Source organism: Synchiropus splendidus, chromosome 1, assembly GCF_027744825.2.
Source record: "Synchiropus splendidus isolate RoL2022-P1 chromosome 1, RoL_Sspl_1.0, whole genome shotgun sequence".
Classification (NCBI taxonomy): Eukaryota; Metazoa; Chordata; class Actinopteri; order Syngnathiformes; family Callionymidae; genus Synchiropus; species Synchiropus splendidus.
In genome coordinates, this window is record NC_071334.1 from 6,420,525 (window position 1) to 6,440,023 (window position 19,499).

General features: G+C 43.9%; 2 protein-coding genes across 5 annotated transcripts in view; one reads left to right on the top strand and one right to left on the bottom strand.

Moving 5' to 3' along the window:
• Positions 1 to 3,289: 3,289 nt before the first annotated feature.
• Positions 3,290 to 5,677, top strand: LOC128752434 (methyltransferase-like protein 27). Its single transcript, XM_053853636.1, has 5 exons — positions 3,290 to 3,416; positions 3,491 to 3,619; positions 4,036 to 4,171; positions 4,261 to 4,353; positions 5,422 to 5,677. The coding sequence occupies exons 1-5, from the start codon at positions 3,300 to 3,302 to the stop codon at positions 5,631 to 5,633; spliced, it is 687 nt and encodes a 228-aa protein (XP_053709611.1). The 5' UTR covers positions 3,290 to 3,299; the 3' UTR covers positions 5,634 to 5,677.
• Positions 5,678 to 17,558: 11,881 nt separating this feature from the next.
• LOC128764915 (contactin-associated protein-like 4) overlaps positions 17,559 to 19,499 on the bottom strand; it is a 75,820-nt gene continuing 73,879 nt past the window's right edge. For all 4 annotated transcript variants that reach the window (XM_053875206.1, XM_053875198.1, XM_053875215.1 and 1 more), the window contains one exon: positions 17,559 to 18,038. In XM_053875206.1, the coding sequence (XP_053731181.1) occupies positions 17,842 to 18,038 (197 nt within the window). In that variant the 3' untranslated portion in view covers positions 17,559 to 17,841. The remainder of the gene's footprint in view (positions 18,039 to 19,499) is intronic.

The window sequence follows — 19,499 nt, forward strand, 5'->3', positions numbered from 1 at the left end:
ATTACTGTATTGTTTAGACCTTTGTTATTGTCAGTATTTTGTTTGTTTTATTGTGTAAATTCCCAGTCGGGATGACACAAGTTTATCAAACGCTTTCAAACCGCTTCACATGCTGAAGCTAACAATGTAGCTCATGTCTTTGCCTGAACTTTAATCTACCCATCACTGGAAATAACTAAGTGTAATGACTACTTCCACTAACACTTCTACGGTGCCACTACTTCTACTATTACAACAACCAGCACCGCTATCATTATGGCTGTAGCCTAGCAGCACAGGTACGCACTTTCTTGTTCTTGGATGTCACATGTGTCGAAGAGTCTTTTTCCTTTTAGGTAGGTAACTTTATTGTCAAATATGTTACAGTACAAGACATATAGCATGGATGAAATATCTGAACATGAAGACGCTGGTCTACTGGGACTGAGAGAAGCCGCTGCGTGTGTCCGCGCCGCCATCTTTGATCGTCTTTGCTAAGGCCTGGACCTGTTACGCTGAACCATTCCACCTGTGGTTTTTGACCTCCAACCAGCCACCTGATGTTTTGAGCCCAACTTGAGAACTCCTCGTGGCGACTGCTGTGTGCTAACAGTTAGCCCTTTACATTGTGATTCTGTTGTTTGTGTTGCATTAGCAACTCTATTATTGTATTGTTTAGACCTTTTTTATTGTTACTATTTTGTTTGTTTTATTGTGTCAAACCTTTGGTTTACACAACTAAAAGCCTTTATATTTTCAACCACTTTTTCCCAACCTTTTGTTCCCAGCTGGGATGTAACAAGCTTTCAAAGCGCTTCACGTGCTGAGGCTAACAATGTAGCTCATGTCTTCGCCTGAACTTGAATGGAGCCATCACTAGCCATAACTAGGTATCGTGACTACTTCCGCTAACACTTCTTCAGTGCCGCTGTCACGGCGGCTGTAGCTGGGCCACACAGGTACGCAAAGGCGTGACAGCCCCCTCGCGACATTAGGATGCAGATGGGGCACTTTGTAACGCTCGGCGTGTTTATCTCTCTTAACACTGGAGTCAGCAAAACAAAACAACTCAACTGTACAAACCGTCTAATTAAAGTTCATTTCATGCCTCTGCAGTTTGGGATCTCGCAGACACGGCGGCATTAATCATCATTAGTAAAGACGGGAGCGGCGCCAGTCGACCCGTCAATCCACGGACCACCTCTGGTCTGCCGAGCGGCGGACGTGGCGGATGATGGCGGTGAGGCTGAAATGTCAGCGGCAGAAAGGAGCGTGGCTGACCTTTCATACTGAGCTGCTGAAGCCATGACTCGGGGACGGTCCCCGCCTCACCCACCCGCTAGAAAAGTAGGGGTGAGTTTTCTCTTTCTGCTCAGCACTTTCACTGGCAGTTCTGTCAAATACCGCTCTTCCTGTGTGTCTCGTGTCTTCATCATAGCTTGCTCCTCTGGTGAAAGGGTCAGCAACAGGAAGTTACTGCCACTCGGAACTGTACGAAGAGGAAGCTCTCAGAGTCTTTTATAAAACATAGATTTAAAACATCCAATTTCCAGGTCTGAGTGACTTAAGGTGTAACAATAAGAGTCAATTAAACAGACACAAAAGGCCAGTCTTTCAGCTTTGAGGTAAAATGTATTCAGGAATAAAAGTTTTTTTTTTTTTTTAAATAAATGTGATGATCCCATTTGAACACTGATGTCCCAAACACAGGTCATCTGAGAGGAGATTCCTGAAAGTTTAGTTTCACGAAAAGGTAATCTGCCCTGGAGAAACTCGTGCTTTACAACATTTTAAGATGTAGAACTTGAAAGGAGAGTGATCAGTGCCAGAGGCATTGAAACTGGTTCAATACAGAGTAGGGTGTGGGTTGAGTGCATCTATCAAAGAGCGAGTCTTTTCAAACATTAGAGGGAGGGAAAACAGGTTGAGGAGAGCAGAATGAACATGTAGAACATGACATGCTAATGTTCTGCCTGTGCGTTCTTCAGCTGGTTCAAACACAATCAAATGTACACATGAACGAAATCACAGTTAAATAGAATTAGTGCTTTGATATTGTTGTATTTCCTGTTTGCTCTGTTGCATTTGCTTGACAGGGCTTGACACCCTGCCTGAGCCCAATCTGTGGCCCCTGTGAGCCTTCACAAGCTTCTGCTTCCGTCGGTGGTGTCAGATCCTGCTCCTACGCTGGTGAAGTCGACTTCTCCCTCTGTTCTCTGGCGCCTTCTCTGGTGCGTGAGGCTTTGGCTAGTTCTTCACCATGAGTGTTTTTGAACCTCCACGCATCTTTTCTTCCCTTTACTCTTTGAAGTAAGTGTTGTTTTTCCACGACACGCATTTTCTCTTCTTTGTCTATTGTGGCTGAGCTGTGACCACCACATTTACTTTTGTTTATTTCTGCCAGCATGTTTTATTCAGCTGAGGTTTCTGTTTGCCGGATTTCTGGCTCACAGTTTCAGGTTTTTCTCGGTTGTTCCTTCATGTTTTCTTCCCCGTTGGTTCCTTCTTCTGGTCCGTCTTGTTTTTGTAATATTATGAATAAACAGAATTGCGTCCTTGCCCAGAGTCTCCCTGTCTCCAGTCACATTTGGGTCCGGCACTCCTGGGTTCCACGACGAGAAGTCACGTCAGGACTGCCCAAAGATAACTGGGGAGGCTTGGCGAATGTGCAGCGAGGCACATTGGTTACATTTTAAAGTTAAATGTGAATCAAAGTCTTGGACCAATATCTTAAAATTTCGCCGAAGTTGCTCTTACTTTTCCGACTAACTTTGGCGGCTCATGTGGTGAAGATCTGCACGCGGAAGGCCTGGCCTGGATTAGATAGAGGACCAGTGTCCCACTTGCACGCGTGTTGCGACGTCCGGTCCAGTTGGTGGAAAGTAGCGGGACTTGTTCATCCTGTAAAGAAAATCCTGTGCAGAAAGTGCTGCACACAATATATTGAATTTCACACCCACACACATCAATAAACCGCACATTTGGGGGTCATTCTAACATTAACACACTTCAGCACAACTGTGGTTCGCTCAGCAAAGAGAACAGCAATGCGACAGTATGAACGCAGGATGATCAGAACAGAGGCCGCATCATGTGCCAGACGTTCTGAAGACGTTTCAAGGTAGTTTAGTGTTGAAACGTTTGCTAACAGTAGATCTGCCTGAAGGGTTGGTGGGAGGGTTGAAAGAGATGGTTTTGGCAGCAACATCAAGACAGAGCTTTTATTTGCGAAACCCCTCCCTGGAACTGAGGCAGGGTTCCTACGTGAGTTCAGGCTTCTCCTGTGATCAACCACTCGTGCGCCGTCACTCTTCCAGTGCATGGCCATGTCTGCTGAGGAGATCATGGCGGCGAAAGAGAAAGCCAGAGCTAGCCGGGGTTGTGATCCGGAACAACTGGTGAACTTCTACGACTCGTGGGCGGAGACCTATGAAAAAGTAAACCCTTTTGTTTTTAATGACACAAAATCTTTTCGCGCCTCAGCTGATTTTCACTGCTCGCACCCCGGCAGAATGTCGACTCTCTGAACTATCAAGGACCCAAACTTGTGGCGGAGCTCATTTCCAGCCACTTCAGTGGGAATCCTGCGGAGGCTCGGGTTCTGGACGTGGCCTGCGGACCTGGACAGTTTGCTGCATTGGTGAGCAGAATCAGAAGCAGTGGGTGCAGTGCCAAGACAGCGCTCACCTCCGACTTTTATCTATCTGCACTGCAGCCCCACAGGCAGCGTGTTTATGACTGTGCCTGCCACACCAAGTTCTTCACAGAAACCTAGCATAGTTCTTCATCTTCTATTGCAAGTTAGGAGGTTTGGAAGTCCCTGTCCTGCTTGAAACCATTGACACAGACACTCTTAAGTTTCATGTGTATTACTGTAGTAATTTCAAAATCATTTACATTTGTATCATGAAAAAGTGTTTATTTTTAGGGCTGCCTTCACTCTGATACTGGTTCCTGAAAGATACTTTTTGTTCGACAACAATTTTCTAGCCTCTGGAAATGAATGAAGAATGCAGATCACAGTATGAGCAAAGGACTGACTGCTGTTTCGTCTAGATGAAGGAGCGAGGCTTCAGGATGTTTTCAGGCGTGGACTACAGTGAGAAGATGTTGAAGGAGGCTGAAAAGACAGGGGATTATCAGTCCCTTGAACAAGCCCACCTGGGAACTGATCCTTTACCCGGGGATGCTGGTACAGTGGGACCATGTCACCATTATTGCTTAGCTGGATTTTCTATCACCCATGTATATATTTATCCTCAGTCTTTTGTGACCCTTCAGATTCGTTCGACGTGGTGGTCCTAATCGGAGCGTTGAACAAACACCTGGTCCCGTTTAGTGTCCTGAGAGAGCTATGCAAAGTCACCAAACCTGGTAAGTAACACTTGATGCTATGATCTGCCTTTGCGCCAGAATCTTAATGTGTGGCACCAACATGGCGCGCTACATTCACAATGTGTGGTTGTGTGATCGTGATATGTTCGAAACCCCGAGCTAACTAGCTTGACTCCTACATTTCATCATCGATCTGACTCAAGGCAGACATGTCTCTGGGGGCGGGCTCAGAGTGGCTCTGGAGGCGGAGTCACTGGGCTTCGCTCTCGTTCAGCGAGAATTCAGGTTGAGGAGAACTTTAGAAAAATAAACTTCAGAGCGCAGCATCATCATTGAGAGGAGGAGTTTCACATCTGAGACACATGCACGAGTCAGGAAAGTTAGATTTGGACGTCAGTTGCACTTATTCACCTTTACTTATGCATCTTTTTCTTCTTTCTCTTTGGGCTTCTCTCTTCAGTGGTGGCCACAGTGGATCATCTTCCTCCATCTGTCCTCTGCTTCCTCTTCTCTCAAACCTACAAACCTCATGTCCTCCTTCACCACCTCCATCAATCTCCTCTTTGGCCTTCCTCTCCACCTTCTGCCTGGCAGTTCCAACCTCAACATCTTCATCTACCAGTGTACTGTCTCTCTCTCTCCTCTGTACATGTTCAAACCATCTCCATCCAGCCTCTCTGACTTGGTCTCCTAAACACCTGAGCACATGTGCTGTCCCTCTGATCCTATCATCATCCTGCTCACTCCCAGAGAGAAGCTCGGCATCTTCATCTCTGCTACCTCCAGCTCTGCCTCCTGTCTTTCCCTCAGTGCCACTGTTTCCAAACCATCCAACATTCCTGGCCTCACCACCCTTTTGGACACTTTCCCTTTCATCCTTGCCGACAGCCTTTTGTCACACATCACACCTGACACTTTTCTCCAATGATTCCATCCTGTCTGCACCCGCTTCTTCACCTCTTTCTCACACTCTCCCTGGACAGTTGAGCCTCAGTACTTCAAACCCTCCACCTTCTTTATCTCTGCATCCTGTAACTTCACCTGTCCAGTTGGCTCCCTCTCATTCACACACATGGATTCTGTCTTACTAATGTTTTTTTCTTCCAGGGGGGTTGATTTGCCTCACCAAGACAAACTACAAAAACGATGACGCAGTACAGTTGCTGGCCCTGGAGAAGGAGCTGAAGCAGATGGAGGACGAGGGGCTGTGGACCAAAGTGACTGTCACAAAGTGTGACAAATACTTACGGAACGCATTTGTGGAAAACATGCTGGATGACGAATTCCTTTGCGGATATGTTTGGTTGTTTCAGAAGTAACAAGGCGGTTTCCTCTCTGGTGATTTTAAACAAACAAACAAACAAACAAAAAGATTTCATTTCAAAATCAGTAGATGTGGTCAATAAAGCTAATATTGTAAATGACACAACTCCTCAATACATTGGCTGTTCCACTGTCCCTACCACCCTTTTAGACCGTCTCCCTGACATATATATACTGCAGGACTTTGTCATTGGCCTCTCACCGGGCTGGTTGCCTTACCCCAATGCCTCCTCCCTTTTTGCACATGGCCCACAATCTCCTGGTGTTTGAAGGCTCAACTGGCCTTCTGTGTCGCTGCATTTGGCGTCCACATCTCCATCTTCTCAAGTACTTGGGATCATAAAGTCACAGCTGATGGGAAGTTGAGAACTGGAGTTCAGAGCCGGAGGGAGCAGCTGTTGGCGTTTAGTGGTTAGCGCAATGAACCTGACTGATCCATTGGATTTTGTGACTGCTGTTTCATAGACAATGTATCGACATGTCAAGGCAGTGGATGAGTTTCGATGGTTTGGGCTCCTGATTTCAGCCGTGTCTTTCATCATCATCCTCTCACTATCGTCCTGACTGAAGCCCTTCTTTACCTTAGACCTCATGAAGTAACATTTATTTCCATTTATTCCCAAGAAGTAGTATCTTATTCTGACTTGGCCCAGCCTTGCGCCAGTGAGACCGTTTCCACCCGGCGTGCAGCTCACATTTCATTTGCTTTGTTCCTTGGACCGTTTGGGTCAGAAGTCAGTTATCCAAAGTGTATCCAGTACATTTTAGAAGTAAAACGCTAAATGCAGACTCTGAATCACTCTTTACGCTGACGTGTCACCATGGCGACGGAGCCAGTGCCACACACTCCAAAAAAAGACCATCTCAAGACAGTACAGACAACGAGGAACGCGCGATGGCAAAGGTGCGTCGGATAGTCCAAATGATCTTTTGCTAATCTTTTGACCAATCGGAAAGCAGCTTCACGTTGTTAAGAGGGGAGCGGATGTGACTGATAGCTGTCGGGATAATGCGTCTATTGAAGTCGACAAAGCAGACGGACTGTAGCAGCTTCTTCCCCGATGTGAGTTTCTGCCAGTTCGCGACTGCCTCGATTCCTGGATCAGGCTGAAGCTCAACTGGAAGAAGCCCACATTTTTCTGCCTTCATTTGTTTTCCAGAATGCACAGGCGAATGAGACGTTGCAACCAAGGTACTTCTCACTATGGAAAAAAATATGAATGTCAAATATTGAAACTGCTTAAGGAAGTCACACAGAACGTTGCTGATAAGGGCTTAAAAATGGGCTTCAAGGGTTCAAGGTTGGGTCTATCAACGGGAGAGGGTAGCGGAACTTGGTTGTGATGGTAGTGCAGGGTTGGAGAGTCTCGTCTTGATGGGAGAGAGGACGCAGGACGTCCGGAGGTGAGTGGAACAGTTGTAAGGGCTTTACTAAATTGTTGTGATATTCAGGAGGGACAGAACACAGGACTGCAGGAGGGAACGAAACTGCGGAAATAGACAGAGAGGAGCACAGAGTCAGCGACAGTGAGAAGTCCAACCTGAAATATAGGCAGTCTGTCTGAGGATTATGGAGCTTTAACCAGGAGGAAATAACAAAAAATGTAACTCTCTCAGAGTGATATAGTGAGGAAATGGGATGAGTCTGGTGGGTTACGACGGAAAGGTACCTCAGGAGGCAGCACACCACTTGTGACAAATGTGCACCTTGCTAACTCCATTCTGTGGTGACGTCTCTCTGGAGCTACCATCATAGGTCACCCATAACAGGCTGTTGCATTGGGAAATGTTTCCCCGCCAGTTCAAAACTGACCTCTCAGAACTGGTCTGCTCAGTGCTTGCACAAGTTACACAGGTTCTCAGGGTTGCACAGAACACGCATTCTGACATGGCTGTGGGCTACAATAGAAAAACAGACCCAATCCTTTTCCTACTGATCTGAAACTAGCTTCTTCTACTGTGACACTGCAGCAACCTGTCCGACTCGCCCCGGGCTGCATCACATCACGTGTCATGAAGGAGTCTTTTGTTATACAGTGCCTTGCAAAAGTATTCAACCCCTCGGCTTTTTTTTTGTTTTCTTGCCTCACAACCATATGATGATTTGTTTCAGGGTTTGCATTGTGTAATTTAAAGAGCCTCTGCTCACCACTTCATATTTGACTGTTGTGATTTGTACAGTGACACACACACATTTACAAAGTTTTGAAACATATTTACAAACTATTGAAACAATTTTACAAATGGTGAGAGACATTTACAACATTTCACACAAATTTCTTTGGTAAACTTTTCTCCCCCCCCGAGTTTCTCAGTGTATCTCCAAGCTTGTAAATGTGTTTTTACAGTTTGTAAGTGTGTTTTAAGAGTTTGCAAACAAGTTTTCAGAGCTTGTAAATGTGTTTCCAGTGTATGCAAATGTTCTGAAGAATCGTACGGAGAGGGAGGGGACCCAATAACGTAAGTGGTCAGGAAGCGATTGCTGCAATGTTCCACTTGTACAAATGGTGGGGCACCACATTAGGACTAAATTGAGAAAGACGTAAAATCAAATTTAGAAACTTGCAAATAAACTTACAAACTGGGGAAATAAATAATTTTCGTGAATCTGTTTGAAATGTTGTTTGCTTTAAAAGTTGGCTAAAAACAAAATGCAGAACCAAATAAATGTGCTCCAAAATGAGAAGAGAGAAAGAATCACTGTTCTTATGAAGCTGAGGCAAAGAATGAAAAGAAAACACAGGGAGATTTGTGTGGAAATTCCCCAAACTAGAATAAAATCATGCAGAAGACATTGTGATAACAATCAAAACAGTTAAAATAAATAAATAAACCATGATACTGAATACTGTTGCCATATTGCCCGCCCCTTTCTGGAAACATTTTGAAATAAATACATTTTCTGCCATTTGTTCCTGAAAATAACATGATAAAATCACAGTAGCTACAATTTTACTCAAATGAAAAGGTTATTTTCTACAGGACTTTGGACTCAGCAAAGTGGGCTCTGGCTGGTGAAACTTGGGATAGTTTCAAAGAACAAAGTGTGCGAAAAAGGCTGCCATCAGTCAACTCCTGGATGCTCAAATAACCCTCCAATGTCCTCATCCAGTTCATGAACTTCCTCACCCTCTTCTGAACTTTGGTTCCATCTTTGTTGCCAAGCAGAAGCTCAGACACAGGACCTCAGCATGTGTTCCTCAAACTCGTCTGATCTGGGGATCTCCACGTTGAGGCGCGGAGGCTGCTCGGATCGTTCCGCTGTGGAACGACTCCATAACCTCCACACTGTTGGAATGATGATCTGATGTGTTTTCATGTCTTTTCGCATTTTTTTCTTTGATTACCGTCTACGAACCGTTCGGCTGATGTGATCATCCCTCTAATCTAAAGTGTCGGCGCCAATATCCAGCGGCCTCGTCGAGCAGATGGTACATCATTATTTGCCATTCGCCCGAAAAAGAAAAAAACAGTCAATATGCTGAGTCTGAGGACTCAGCCCAGTGAGATGGGATTATTGAACTATCGTCTGGAGTTTCTCCGAGAAGTTCTTTCATCCACATATATACATTGAAGAAAAACCACCTTCAGCACCCGGCGCAGGGGTGAATAGAAGCATAAGAACTTGAACAAAGGTAAAAGACAACACACATAGTTTATTCACACTGTACTTTTCTTCTTCAAACTGACTTGTACTCTCATCTGCTCTACTTGTAATCTTTCTTCCTTTGTTGCACATGGTTCACCATTAAGTCTCCCACCTGCTCGAGTGTGATGGTAAAAGTTAAGATACGTGAAGTTCATCCCTTTTCTTTTGAAAAACACTGTAGTTTTCTTCTTCAACTGACTTATACTTTTACTAAACTAATACTTCTATATTCATCTTTCTTCCTTTGTTGCACATAGTTCACCATTAAGTCTCCCACCTGCTCGAGTGTGATGGTAAAAGTTAAGATACGTGAAGTTCATAGCTTTTCTTTTGAAAAACACTGCAGTTTTCTTCTTCAAACTGACTTGTACTTTTACTAAACTAATACTTCTATATTCATCTTTCTTCCTTTGTTGCACATAGTTCACCATTAAGTCTCCCACCTGCTCGAGTGTGATGGTAAAAGTTAAGCTACGTGAAGTTCATCCCTCTTCTTTTGAAAAACACTGTAGTTTTCTTCTTCAACTGACTTATACTTTTACTAAACTAATACTTCTATATTCATCTTTCTTCCTTTGTTGCACATGGTTCACCATTAAGTCTCCCACCTGCTCGAGTGTGATGGTAAAAGTTAAGATACGTGAAGTTCATCCCTTTTCTTTTGAAAAACACTGTAGTTTTCTTCTTCAACTGACTTATACTTTTACTAAACTAATACTTCTATATTCATCTTTCTTCCTTTGTTGCACATAGTTCACCATTAAGTCTCCCACCTGCTCGAGTGTGATGGTAAAAGTTAAGATACGTGAAGTTCATAGCTTTTCTTTTGAAAAACACTGCAGTTTTCTTCTTCAAACTGACTTGTACTTTTACTAAACTAATACTTCTATATTCATCTTTCTTCCTTTGTTGCACATAGTTCACCATTAAGTCTCCCACCTGCTCGAGTGTGATGGTAAAAGTTAAGCTACGTGAAGTTCATCCCTCTTCTTTTGAAAAACACTGTAGTTTTCTTCTTCAACTGACTTATACTTTTACTAAACTAATACTTCTATATTCATCTTTCTTCCTTTGTTGCACATGGTTCATCATTAAGTCTCCCACCTGCTCGAGTGTGATGGTAAAAGTTAAGATACGTGAAGTTCATCCCTCTTCTTTTGAAAAACACTGTAGTTTTCTTCTTCAAACTGACTTGTACTTTTACTAAACTAATACTTCTATATTCATCTTTCTTCCTTTGTTGCACATGGTTCATCATTAAGTCTCCCACCTGCTCGAGTGTGATGGTAAAAGTTAAGAAACGTGAAGTTCATCCCTTTTCTTTTGAAAAACACTGTAGTTTTCTTCTTCAACTGACTTATACTTTTACTAAACTAATACTTCTATATTCATCTTTCTTCCTTTGTTGCACATGGTTCATCATTAAGTCTCCCACCTGCTCGAGTGTGATGGTAAAAGTTAAGATACGTGAAGTTCATAGCTTTTCTTTTGAAAAACACTGTAGTTTTCTTCTTCAAACTGACTTGTACTTTTACTAAACTAATACTTCTATATTCATCTTTCTTCCTTTGTTGCACATGGTTCACCATTAAGTCTCCCACCTGCTCGAGTGTGATGGTAAAAGTTAAGATACGTGAAGTTCATCCCTCTTCTTTTGAAAAACACTGTAGTTTTCTTCTTCAAACTGACTTGTACTTTTACTAAACTAATACTTCTATATTCATCTTTCTTCCTTTGTTGCTCATAGTTCACCATTAAGTCTCCCACCTGCTTGAGTGTGATGGTAAAAGTTAAGCTACGTGAAGTTCATAGCTTTTCTTTTGAAAAACACTGTAGTTTTCTTCTTCAAACTGACTTATACTTTTACTAAACTAATACTTCTATATTCATCTTTCTTCCTTTGTTGCACATAGTTCACCATTAAGTCTCCCACCTGCTCGAGTGTGATGGTAAAAGTTAAGATACGTGAAGTTCATCCCTCTTCTTTTGAAAAACACTGTAGTTTTCTTCTTCAAACTGACTTGTACTTTTACTAAACTAATACTTCTATATTCATCTTTCTTCCTTTGTTGCACATAGTTCATCATTAAGTCTCCCACCTGCTCGAGTGTGATGGTAAAAGTTAAGCTACGTGAAGTTCATAGCTTTTCTTTTGAGAAACACTGTAGTTTTCTTCTTCAACTGACTTATACTTTTACTAAACTTATTCTTCTATTTTTATCTTTCTTTTCTCTTGTTTATCTCCCCCTCATCCCTTAGAGTGTGATGGTAAAAAAAATATTGCCCAGCAAGTTAATTATTGATGTCTTCTAACAATCGCCTGCTAACAAGGTTAATCCCAAATTTGAGGGTTTCAAATTCAAAATAACAGTTGGGTTTCAGTTTGGTTCAGAGTCCTGGTTGAGGTGAGCCATGTGTTTTGGATGGTTCAGGGTGAGAGGCTGGGGAAAGGGTTAAGGCAATGAGAAACCTCACAATGTCCCCACAAGGATAGAAATACAAGTGTGTGTTTTTTTCTTTCTCTTGTAATTTTTTTGGGGGGGTGTTTATAATGAAGCAGAAAGATCTCCCACTTCTGCCGACTGTGTCCTCGTGGCAGTGAGAAACCTCCACAACCAGCAACTGGCTCCAAGGCCACACTGCGGGAGAGAGGCATCACTCTTTGTTGGCGCACTTCTTCACCTGAACCCTCAGCTCCTGAAAACACTCCGGGCTGGTGATGGATGTGAACAAATCCCGAGTGGCGCTCCCGACGCATCCTCTCACACGGGATCATCGGCAGGTTGTTTAGAAGCAGATCGGCACAAAAGGAGAATCAATCCGGATTTGCAGATGGAACAAGGACGAATCGCTGGGTATTTAGCGGCGAGCAGAATAAAAATGCAGAGTGGAAGCTCTGAGGGATCGAAGCTTTCAGCTCGCGATAATGAAGCGAGTCAAACGGATTAAAAGATGCTCTATTAGCCTCTCTTAGCATATTCTGTGTGTAATGAAGCGTCAGGGTCTTGGCATGAAAAGGAATCCCCAAACACAGTGGAAGAAACCGTGGCAGCTCACTATTATGGTCAGGCGACTGCAAGGATTACTGAGTACTACTGGCCTCATAACCTACCGACATCATCTGTCTTTCACCACACCTTCAAACCCACACCTGGTGGAGCTCAGGGTGAGTTACACTCAAAAACGCGAAGAGCCAGGACTGTCCCGATTCTCAGGATGTTACGTTGAGGAGCAAGATGGAGCAAAGTATCTTCCTCAATTTTGAGATTCACCGGTGTAGGTACCAAATCTGCCGCCATACCGAATGTGTCCTACCTGTCGCGGGATGATGACATCACATCCAGCCGCTGCGATATTTTGTTAGCAAATAAGCCCGAGAAAATTTGATGGCAATGTCTGTCACATTTTTCTCCACATAATATGATCATTGGGTACTTTGCGATGTTTATGTCTGTTCTTCTCCGAGGTCTCCACGCGACTTGATAGGTTGACATGTACGAGTGTTGTTGTTGTTATTGGACATCGCACAAAACACGCAGACAATTACACGCCAAGGTCCCAAACTGCAGGTGAGTTTCATATAAGCAAACGCAACAGGGCTGTTTGCCATGGAGCGAAAATAGGCAGCATGAACCAGCATCATGTCACCATCTCGCGGCAGCTAGTGCCTACTCTGGCACCTACCTCTGGATTGACAGATACCCAGACTACCCAGAATGCTTTGCCTATTTTTAGCTAATAAAAAACACAGTCAAAAACAGCAAAGAAAACAATCTACAAATGGATTTTCTTTGTTAATAGAGATGTAAATATTGCATCAAAGTATTAGATAACACCCTATATAACATGGTATAATATGGCCAAAATTATTTTCATTTTCCAACCCATGTCTCACATGTTTCCTCTTCATCTGATCATTTGTTTGTTGTCCATAGAGTCAAGTATCAAGTGCAGCCAGCTCCGACCGTCATGTGGCGATTCCTCAGTGCAAATCGTGCTTTACTGCAGCTTTTGCGCAATGCTGCCCGCCACAGTTGGAGGATGTATGTGTAAAGGGGTCCCATTTCTAAGTCACGCATAGCCTTCGTAGGCTGAGGTTGAGGGTTAGGGTTTAGAATTGAGGGAGGAGTTGGAAGTCACCCTAAGTCTCCATCATGCTCTCTGTCCAGAGGGATTCCCCGACAGTCTGAACCAGTTCCCGCATACACGAATGCTTTCAGAGCAGCTGTTGCTTTCCCTCTCACAGACACGTCGATGGCACCCAGCTCATCTTCTCATCTCCGCATGTGAAGCAAGTCAGCCGCAAGGAAACTCTCAGACATCTTCAGTAGGTGGCGATAAATCAACTCAGAAGTCTTAACATGGCGTATCGATAACTCCGCGACTGTGAAACCACCCTCCTGCATCTGCGGCCCGACAGTTTGTGGAGCTTTGACGCAATAATTGTAAACATGTTGAGGCTTCTCCGCGACGTTTGTCACGTCCGCCCACCAGCTCCATGTCAAATCCCTCATTTGACTTTGCCAAAAGCCTCGCAAGCACCACAACTGTGGAGGCGATGTCACGGCAGGAAGAACAGGGATTATCATTTGGATGTTTTATGTGGCTGGTGTGGAATTTTGACTGAACAAACACTAATTTTACATGTTCAACTTGAGTTTGACTCAATTCATTGATGTCGCTGAGGCGAGTAACATGACTTTAAGCTGCGATCACCGTGAGCCAAGAGTCAGAGCAGCTGTGGCAGACTTCTCCTCTCCTCGGCTCCTCATCGCTGTGAGCCTGCTAAGAGAGGAGACGGGCTTTCACCGTATTTCAGCTTTATTTCTCTGTATCTGAGCCGTAGGCACATGGTCACATGCGTGAGACGCACCCTCTCCTTGTTGTTGTTTTTAGCTCATATATGGGGCACATCTTCAAGTGCAGAGCCTTCTGTTCGAATCCTTCACGTTTCCACAAAGCTTACGGATACGGGCCAAACGGAGCAGTACCACCTGAAACCATGGGGGGGCAGCGTTGCAGCTACTACCCGAAGAAGACATAACAATGGTGGAAATTCTCCGTCCTCCAGTGGCAATATATATATATTCTTCCACAGTCGACTTTTGGAGTTTGTTGTTGTCATAAACTTTTGATGCGGGGCTGTTTCCCATATATATGTCTATTGTAATTCTGTGAAGAAAGAGCAAGAAAAAAAGTAGCGACTTATAGTCCAGGAATTACGGTAAATAATAATAAATAATAATAATAAATGATGTTCTGGACCCTTTAAACTCACTTGTGTGCAGTTCAGTTCTTCCTGAAATCTACAGTGAGACAAACTGTGTCGGATATGTTGTGAATGAAAGTGAGCATCTCCATGTGCATGTCCAGACACCATCCTGTACTCAATGCTGAGCAGCTGTTTCTTCCTGTGGACCACTGACCTCACAAGACTGGGGAGTGTGACCCTTTGACAGGCACCTCTCCCTGCATCCCCCCAACATTCCTGCAACTACGCAGCCATTGTGGTCTAAGCTTTTGTCACCTCCAGTCTCCCTCCATCTGCTCTACATCTGGTCGACCAAGAAGGTGTTAACTGCTCTACATCTGCTACAAAAATCACATTTCCATCTTGAAGAAGAGACATATAGACGCGCACTTCTGCGCTGTGTCCCGCCAGCAGGTGAGCGTGACAGTCTGAGGGATGGACTCCAGCTGCTTGTGTGTGGAACATCAATAAAACATGAGAAGCTTTGCAGGATTGTTTTTTGTTTATGGATCTTGTTCTGCATAATGTTGCTGAAGATGTAATCAGTGAAGCAGCAAAGCAGGTGATCTATGCCTGCTCTCTTATCGGATCACCGCAGGGTTGAGGGCCACGCTGGGACACCGCCGTATTGTAAGCACTGTCCTCTTCGAGGTGAAGTCCTCTACAACATAGTGAGGAAGGACGGATATGAGCTTGCTTTTTGGCACAAACGCTGACTTCCTGTGAGACCTGGACCTTGGATTCTCTGAGGAATGGCTCACAGCGACCAGCACAAGGTCTCACCTTCTACTCTCTGGTCATGAGTGGTGAGGGGTCGATGAGGCATCATGAAACTGCGTCATTTTCAGAGGCCACGAGATGGCACTCTTGGTGTAGAAATGATGTGAGGTTTCATTGAACGTTTTTCAGCATTTTTTTTTACAGCAGACAGCGCCATCTGGTGGCCTCTGAGAAACAGGTCACGGTTTCATGAAACCTCATCGACCCATTCTTAGTCATGAGCTGAGAAACGGTGTCCTGATTTTCAGAGGCCACCAGATGGCGCTGTCTCCTGTAAGTCAGTAAAACCTCACATCATTTCTAAACCGAGAGCACCATCTAGTGGCCTCTGAACATGAGGACACTGTTTCACTCACCCTGCAACACAGTTTCATGAAGCCTCATTGACCCCCCATGAGCAGGTACCATTCCTGTTGTGATGAAGCTAACGTGTGCGCAGCAGGATTTCTGTCTAGTCAACATGCATGAACTCATCCATGCCAACACCAGTTCCAGCTGCAGCAACTTCCCTGCTTTGTTTCCAAAGTTGCTGGTTTCAGTCAGCTACCAATCAGTGCAGACCAGGGCAAAGTGCGGCCCGCGGGCCAAATGTGGCCCTTTGACTATATTTATGTGGCCCTCCTGGAGTCAGAGTAACGCTTTAAAACTGACATTCTTTTTTTTTTTTTTGTAGATTTTCAAATGTATGAGAATCTTTGAATGGAATGTGGTTTAAAGTAAACAAAACACGACAAACCAACATTTTCTGTGCATTTTCAAAGTGTCATTTCATAATCACACATGATGTCATCACTTCATTTTTATTTTCAATTTTTTCTTACGCTCCTTCCTTCGGGTTTGACGGCCCCTCTCAGTGGTCACATTATATAACCTGGTCCACCTCTGATGTAGTGCATCCGCAACGTAAAGATGCTGGATTCAGTCGGAGTCAATATCATATCTGTGCTTTTAGCACGAGAAAGAAAATTCATTTTCAAATATGACGAAGCCGAGCCCAAGTTTGAATCCATCTGCCTTCACCTCCCCCGTCCTCTATGATCTCGGTCTCTTCTTTTGGATGAACTCCCCTCGCCTCTCTTCAGTTCTCCACACAGCAAGAGTCAAATTACACCGAGATACACTTTTATTCCTCTGTGTCATTTGTGTGATTTTACACCACGGTGACTGATAAAACGTGTTAGTAAGTCAATCCAAGGCAACTCCGAGGCGCAGTGACTCTTCCTGTTAAATTGGGAAGAAGCTGGAGAGAGAACTCCGACAGCAGCGAGCAGGAACGTGCTCTGAATACACGAGCTGGACTTTTTTTTGTGGGAGAAAATCAGAAAGTGAAGAGAAAAGGAGGTGTAATTTGTAGAGGGATTAGAGGAAGGCTCCCAGAGCGCCGCGAGGCTGCGCTGCTATTAACATTCAGTTCACCTCTGCATTCCCCTCTGCTAATTTCCTAATCATAACACTTTCAGAAGGGTCAGTGTGTTTTCACAAAGGAGGCGAAAACAGAATTTTAATCTGTCAAGGTTCAGCAACCTTTCTTTTTTTGAAAAGTTTCCAGCTTTCCAAATCAAAAAGTGAAACGCTTTTCAAAGGCGGAGTTTTGGGAAACGGCGGAGGAATATGGCGCCGATGTTTATTTACATGCCATGAAAACATTTGAGTCGTGAGGGGACCTTTATAAATGAGGTATTCCACGACGCAGCTTCTCAAGGCGAGAAGCCGTTCAAGGTCAAATCAAGGTCAGAGCTGTACAGCGTGAATGGGAGACTGAAAGCAAGTGATGCCAGGCCGTGTTTCTTCACTTGCTAAGAGCGGAGGATTCATGAAAGAGCGAATCACGCCCTTTGGGAGATGTCAACGACCAAACAGTACAAATAGACAGTGTGCACCAGGGAAGACTCAACTCAGGGAAGAGTCTCCAGGGGGCCACGAAGTTGTGTAAGTTTGGGTCTGCAGAGGATAAACTATACACACCTGTGTGGGAAATAGGAAGTCTGAAAGTCTTGAGAGTAATGAAACCACAATGCTTTCATCCATTGAAACACCTGAAGGCTGCGTTTGGCGTCAGTATCGGACGCAAAAGTCCGTTTTCCTGACATCAAAATGATGAAACACAGGTGGAAGCTAAATTCTCCAACATTTTCCACCAGCTTGGTCAATGAGACTCGAGTTGAGGAGTGGCTGGACTTCACTACAAAGCAAAGACAGTGGGACCTGTTTCTTTTAGGCAAAAATAAAAACGTTTAATTCTTGTAAACAAAAAAACACAGACACAGACGGACTGATGAACTTTCACGCTCGACTCTTCTTTTGTAGAAAATATACGGCGGAAATAATCGGAGTACGACAGGAGGAAATGTAGAAACGCACATATCATGGCAACATTTAAAAATATGTCTGCAATGGTAGATGTTCTGGTGATAATATTTATTGTTCTTGAATTGAAGCAAAATCTTCAGGCTTCCAAGGGGAGGCGTGTTCACGGGCGTCCTGTAAAACTGTACAAATTCATGTCCGCTCTGTCCAGGTCCTGCTAAATGAAGAACTCTCTCTGGGGGTCCGGCGGGTGGCTCTGAGGCTCCACCTGGCTGCTGAAGGGGAACTCCGCTCGGTCCTCGGGCGCCGCGGTTTTCGCCTCCCGGTTTCTGTACGTGTCTTTTCTGATGCAGACAAACTTGGCCATGATGCCCGAAGCTGAGACGGTCAGGAAAATCACCAGTGCGATCATACCTGAGGGGCGACCGGGAGACCAGCAGAGTACAAAATATTAGAACCATGAGAGTCTTCTTCTTCTCCACTCATTTCCCATCAGTCCTCTTCACATCCTCATTCATCTATGGACCTTCCTCTGTTTGCATCTCCAACATCCTTGGCCCAACGTTGTCTCTCCTGTCAAACTAGTTTCTGATGTCTATGTCACTATCTTCCTCTCTGACGCTTCTAACTCTGATCCCTGACCCACACACCCTCACACCCATCCACCCTGCCTGCACTCTCTTCTTCACCTCCCTTCTTCACTGTCCATTACTCTGGATGACAGACATGTATGGAGGAATATCTTTGCCATCGAGATTTGAATACAAAAAAACAAACAAATTGAATGCGAAAAAACAAACAATCTTTTTTGGTTTCAAATTGTATTGTTGAATTCAAAAGTTTTTTTACAATGACTGACGGCACAGAAATGGTGTTGGGGGCGTGTCCTTGCTCTGTGGGTGGAGCCGAATCAAGACAAACACCATATAAAAGAAGTAAATAATGCCACTCGGTATGATTCTGTGATCGCATGTCAAATGTCCAATTTCCTCCAATGACATTGAATGTAACGTCACTAGCGGTTCAGCACTGCAAACATGGACCAGAGTCAGAGCAAGGACACGCCCCCAACACCATTTCTGTGCCATAACTTTTGAACTCGCAAAAAAAAAAAAAAAAAGATTTGTAATAGTAAAACAAAAGTGTCAAATCTGAAAAAATTTTTGAATTTGTAAATGCACTCACACTGCATTGAAACCTTTTTAAAATACTATGTAAATCTTTTTTTGTATTCAAAACTTAGTAACAGGGCATTTTTCTGAATTTATTTGGAATTTTTTTTTTTTATTCAATTTTTTTTTAAAATTCAAACCATAATAACAGGGCATCAAAACATCATTTTTCTGATTTTTTTTTAAATTCAATTTGTTTTTTTTGTATTCAAATCTGGCTGGCAGAGATATCGCTCCATAGACACCAGAGCTGTTTCCACTCGGTCAACTCATTCACCCTCTCAGTCACACGTGCACATTATTTCCCTGCTCCATCTCACTATGATCACTGTCGCTTCATCTTCCCCATAACAGGGGAAAAACACAAAATAACAAAACAACAAAGATGTCAGTTAAACTGAGTATAATTGCTCCAAAGACAAATGACGTCTATCACAGCTACTTTACTGTTTGAGTGAGACAGAAATGATCATGGAACGAAGATCTTTAAATGAGGATAAGGAGGACAGTCTGTAGCACAATCGCAGACCGTTGCTGAAAACAATGACGGGGTAATTGTGGGTTGAAGGAGATGTCGCCTTCACTGCTGCTTGGTTTTAGCTTGTTTTTCATCGTTGTTCTGACCAACGTTCAAAAATCAACCACAGCAGCGGAGAAGCAGAAGAACGCACACTCATACAATCCTGGAGTCTCAGAAACAAAG

Coding starts and splice junctions, on each gene's coding strand:
- LOC128752434 (XM_053853636.1), top strand. CDS start 3,300: ATGGCCATGTCTGCTGAGGAGATCATGGCGGCGAAAGAGAAAGCCAGA. Junction 3,620..4,035: donor CTGGACAGTTTGCTGCATTG/GTGAGCAGAATC, acceptor TGTTTCGTCTAG/ATGAAGGAGCGAGGCTTCAG. Junction 4,172..4,260: donor TCCTTTACCCGGGGATGCTG/GTACAGTGGGAC, acceptor GTGACCCTTCAG/ATTCGTTCGACGTGGTGGTC.